Raw genomic sequence first — 4,719 nt, forward strand, 5'->3', positions numbered from 1 at the left:
TCAGATTTGGGTACAAGGCTGATTAGAGTTTCAGTTATTGATTTAAGAAGATGGCCAGAGTGAAAGAAACTTTGAACAGCATGAACTACATCAGACATTAAAATAATAATGATAATGTAATTAATAAAAATGAAAGTGTAAATAATATATTTTTTTATATTAATATATAGTATTTCCTTCCACTTGAGGAGTGTATTTTTTATAAATTGTATTTGAAATATGAGGAGTGTTTTTTGGTGAGGTTTTTGGGGTCTGTTACTAGATTTGTAGGTGAAAAGTTTAGTGTTTGAAAAACTCTCAAATCCAACCGGAGTAGTTTATTTTGCGATCAACTCGAACTGAATATATCACAGTACCATCTCAGGTATTTTTCAAGTAACACTCAAGACTCAAGAGTACCACATTTGATGGGAAACGTCCCCGGAATTCAAATTTGTTCCACGCTGAACTTGGTTTCGTTGGACCTTAAAAGTATCCCAAAAAAAATCAATAAATTAACTGATATTTTTACAAAAGCCAAAAGACTGAAAAAAAAAAGAATAAAAAAAAATCTAAATTCTTCCGCTGAGGTTGCAATTCGCCATACTTAATATCGCCTTTCATATGACTGTCGCCGTTGCGCAGCACTTGGCGCAGTTGGTCGTGAAGTACTGGACTCGTGCCTTGATGGCGCAGTTGCTCGAGAAGAATTTGGGGCATCTCTAGCTGGTTGCAAAGAACTTGGGGAGTGTGTCGATGGCACATTTGAGGGCAAAGAATTTCCGATATGTCTTGATGGTACGCTTGGTCTAAAAAAGGATGGCACAGTTGGTCTCCAAGAACTTGACGTGTGTCTTGATGGTGCAGTTGGTCCAGAAGAGCTTGGCATATCTCTTGATCGAGCAATTGGTCGGGAAGAATTTCCGCTATGTCTTGATGGCGCACTTTCATTCCAGTTTCGGTTCAAAGTCTCCGGGTGATAATCGGGGCTTGATCTTGATCTTGTAGATCTATTAAGCAAGCTACTACCAGTTCTTGCACTGCCAGAGCTTCTGCCCTCATCCCAAGGATAAAAAGATAAGTCGTTCAAAAATGAAAAAGAGAATTCGACTTCGGAATGCAAATCAATTAACGTGTCACCATACACACTTTCTTCATCCTCAGACTCGGAATGAATTCCACTGAAGAAGTCGTCAAAGAAAACACCTGCTGACCAGTGCCCTTCAAAGGGATCATCATCTTGATTTAAGTCATACCACCCAGGGGGGTCATCTCCGTCCAAGTCAGATCCAAACCGTGACTGGTATGCACTCAGGGTGTCTCCGAGATCCCTCTGGCGCTCCAGCCTTGCCCAGTCAGATTGGCGCTGTGGGTCAGCCTCAGAGGGCCTGACAGAAGGATGTTTACACCTAGCATGCTTTCTTAGTTCATCATAATTCCCAATGAAATCACACGACTCCATAGAACAACTTCTTACTTTGGCATTCATGTACTCGCGAGCAGCCTCTATGACAATCCATCCACTGATCTGGCCCCGACAAAGAGGGCAGGTGTGTTCCAGTGCTTGTACCCCTAAGGAACTATTTGGCTGCAATGATGTTTGTCTCCCTCCCCCATTGCCACCTCCATTACGATAAAGCATCCACGTCAAAAATTCATCATCTGGTCGAGCAGTTGAATCTGCCATTGGAATTGATGATTTGCGATATTGATCGAGGCAATTTGAATGCCTGTGGCTTGTATCACACATATATGGACAACAACCCTTTTCACGAGATGAACAGATTAACAGGACAGCATTGTGCGGATGCTCCATACAGATGGGACACCTAGCTTCTTCCCACTCACTTTCATCTAAAGAAGGTGGCAAAGAAGCATCCAACTTGTTGCTGTTCAAATCTCTTGAGCCACAATTATAAGGAGATACCCTTGACTGACTAGAAGATAACCGGTTCACCCTTCTATCTTTTGGCATCTCAGATGATGTGAACAAGTTGCAGCAATAAAATATTCTTCAACGTAATAGAAAAGTTGTTGAAAGACAACTTACAACCTGAAAAATTCAAAGCTACTGAGATGCCTGGATAAACTATCAAAAAAGTTGTTTCAAAAGACAGATTGTTATTGCACGGATAAGGAGTCAGCAGAGTCAAGATTTCCTACAGAGGCAAAGCATAAACTTTAGAGAATAGAGATGATCCCAAGTGGCAAGTCAAAGAAACTTATAGATGCAAACTCTCTTGATTAACTAGCTGATTGACACATGAAGAGAGACACCATGGCTTAAACTAAAAGCATTTGTTAAAGAAACTTCAACCCTTGCGCTGAAATAAGAACCACAGAGATTAGACTAAGCATGGGAGAGGTCAGTCTTTCCTTGATGAATGTGCTTGGCTTGTTTATAGACAGTTATTACCTAGTAAGGGATGACACATTTGTTGATACAGTATCAAACAGATATGCACAAAACATTTTCAGTGCATGAACTCTTGGCAACCACATTCTGAAAACCCCGACCCCTGAAATTAACTACAGATTGGACTAGTGATTGAATATCAGCAAGAGTCTGCCGACTCCCAGTCAAAACAAAATATACTATAACTAGGCTTCCCTTTCTTTCCCTCCACCACAAGTAAGATTTCATCTGAATTTTGTCTAGATGGCTGGCGAACATAAATTGCTAACAAATGATGCAGTCAATTAAATTGCTTAACAAACCATGCAGTCAGATAAATTGCTTATGGTTTTTATCCAGCCTGGAACATAATGCCGAATTAAGTAAGCTGGAACTGAATACATAAGAAGACCTCCTTAAATTTCTAAGCTAATAAACAAACAGCAAGCAAGAAAATGCCAACCAAATTATCCTTGGCCTAACATGTCAAATTCAGATTTCAAATATCTTCATTGAAACTGATATAAATTGCTTCCTTCATACTTCATCACCTCTTCAAATCCAGCCACCCCACCCCCACCCCCACCCCCTAAAAAAAAAAAGGCAAAAAAAATATACTATAACTAGGCTTCCCTTTCTTTCCCTCCACCACAAGTAAGATTTCATCTGAATTTTGTCTAGATGGCTGGAGAAGATAAATTGCTTAACAAATGACGAAGTCAAATAAATTGCTTAACAAACCATGCAGTCAGATAAATTGCATATGGTTTTTATCCAGCCTGCAACATAATGCCGAATTAAGTAAGCTGGAATTGAATACATAAGAAGACCTCCTTAAATTTCCAAGCTAATAAACAAACAGCAAGCAAGAAAATGCCAACCAAATTATCCTTGGCCTGACATGTCAAATTCAGATTTCAAATATCTTCATTGAAACTGATATAAATTGCTTCCTTCATACTTCGTCACCTCTTCACATCCACCCACCCCCAAACCCCCCCCCCCCCCACCAAAAAAAAGGCAAACCAATCCCAACCCCAAGCACCTGTTATGTATATAAATCAATTGAAAAGCAGAAATCTTGGGACCGGTTATATTCCATTTCCGCTAAAACTGAAAACTAATTACCAACAAGATAGCCTTCCCCCCCCCCCCCAAAAAAAAACCCCCACAAAAAAAATCACTCCCAAGCTATTTTGACTTCCTTGATGAATAATCCGCCAAGACATGAACTTGCAGCATTAGAGTCAAACTAGAGCTTAATACCCATCTCAGACAGATAAACGTCTAAACCCTCTATTCTTCAGACCCAAGAAAAATCATCAATAACAATATTCTTATCTATCACATACGAGTGCAAAAAACTTCAATATCTACTACACAGGAATTAAAAAAAAAAGACTTCAACAAAGCGAGGAGGACCAATGTTTTCTTTTCTGATTAACTGTACAACGTAAAAGCTAAGACAAAGAAAGTGATTAACCTCGTCTGAGAAGAAGTCGAATTGCAGGCGGGACTTGGTCAAAAGAAAGGGTAGGGTACTCCCGAAATTTTAACGTCGGCAGCTGCGAGAGGAAGAAGGTTTCCAAGAATGTCAGAATTCGTAAGCACCCACTCACCTGAGTCACCTCACCCTGTCTTGAATAATCAACGGAAATGGTTGACTAGCCTTTTTGCTGGATGTATTTATACAGGAGGAGGAGGATATGGGATTTTTGAAGACCAAATTGCCCTTATAATGGGGTTGGGTGAAGTTGGCTCAACAACTATTGGATTGCAATTATAAATCAAATTCGTTCTTAATGGGCTTATTGGGCACCTCAGCTATTCCCAAGAAACTGGATTGCAGACAATTTAAGCTCCTAGAAGAAAATTTTTTTAACATGGTAAGCCTGGTATAATATTTAATTTGTAGTCCAGAAACTGCTTGAGGGTTCGTGACGGAAACACGTAGCAATCCTTCTTCAGAGAAAGGCCAGTACAATTGGCCCAATTGTATTATTGGTACAGTTCTTGGACCTTTTTTCAAGAAAAAGCGTTGTACGTTTATAATTATGATTGTATTAAATTATTAAATTAGGTTATATTTGATAACTCAATTCAGCGTTTAAAGTTAATGGATTCATATCTTAATATGTTCAAACGCGTTTGTTAATAAAAATTGAATATCTGAATTAATTACGTGGCACTGAATTTTTTTAGGCAAAATTTATTCCCAAAATTAAGTGATAAGTTATTTATTTATTACTAAATGTGATATATATACTCAAATTTATTAGATTTAATACTTAACAATTCAATATCTTAATGGATTCAGATTTCAGTTTTCAGACTTTAGTTTTATC

General features: G+C 38.6%; 1 protein-coding gene across 1 annotated transcript; it reads right to left on the minus strand.

The window, feature by feature from the left end:
* Nucleotides 1-387: 387 nt before the first annotated feature.
* Nucleotides 388-4,013, minus strand: LOC113768210. The gene is made up of 2 exons (XM_027312476.1): nt 3,858-4,013; nt 388-2,032 (listed from the first exon to the last, which is right to left on the minus strand). The coding sequence occupies exon 2, from the start codon at nt 1,952-1,954 to the stop codon at nt 587-589; it is 1,368 nt and encodes a 455-aa protein (XP_027168277.1). The 5' UTR covers nt 1,955-2,032; nt 3,858-4,013; the 3' UTR covers nt 388-586.
* Between the last annotated feature and the right edge of the window lie 706 nt (nt 4,014-4,719).

This window comes from Coffea eugenioides, chromosome 4 (genome assembly GCF_003713205.1).
Source record: "Coffea eugenioides isolate CCC68of chromosome 4, Ceug_1.0, whole genome shotgun sequence".
NCBI lineage: Eukaryota > Viridiplantae > Streptophyta > Magnoliopsida > Gentianales > Rubiaceae > Coffea > Coffea eugenioides.

What these genes read in the sequence shown, in the direction of transcription:
- LOC113768210 (XM_027312476.1), bottom strand. Translation starts at nt 1,954, where the DNA reads ATGCCAAAAGATAGAAGGGTGAACCGGTTATCTTCTAGTCAGTCAAGG.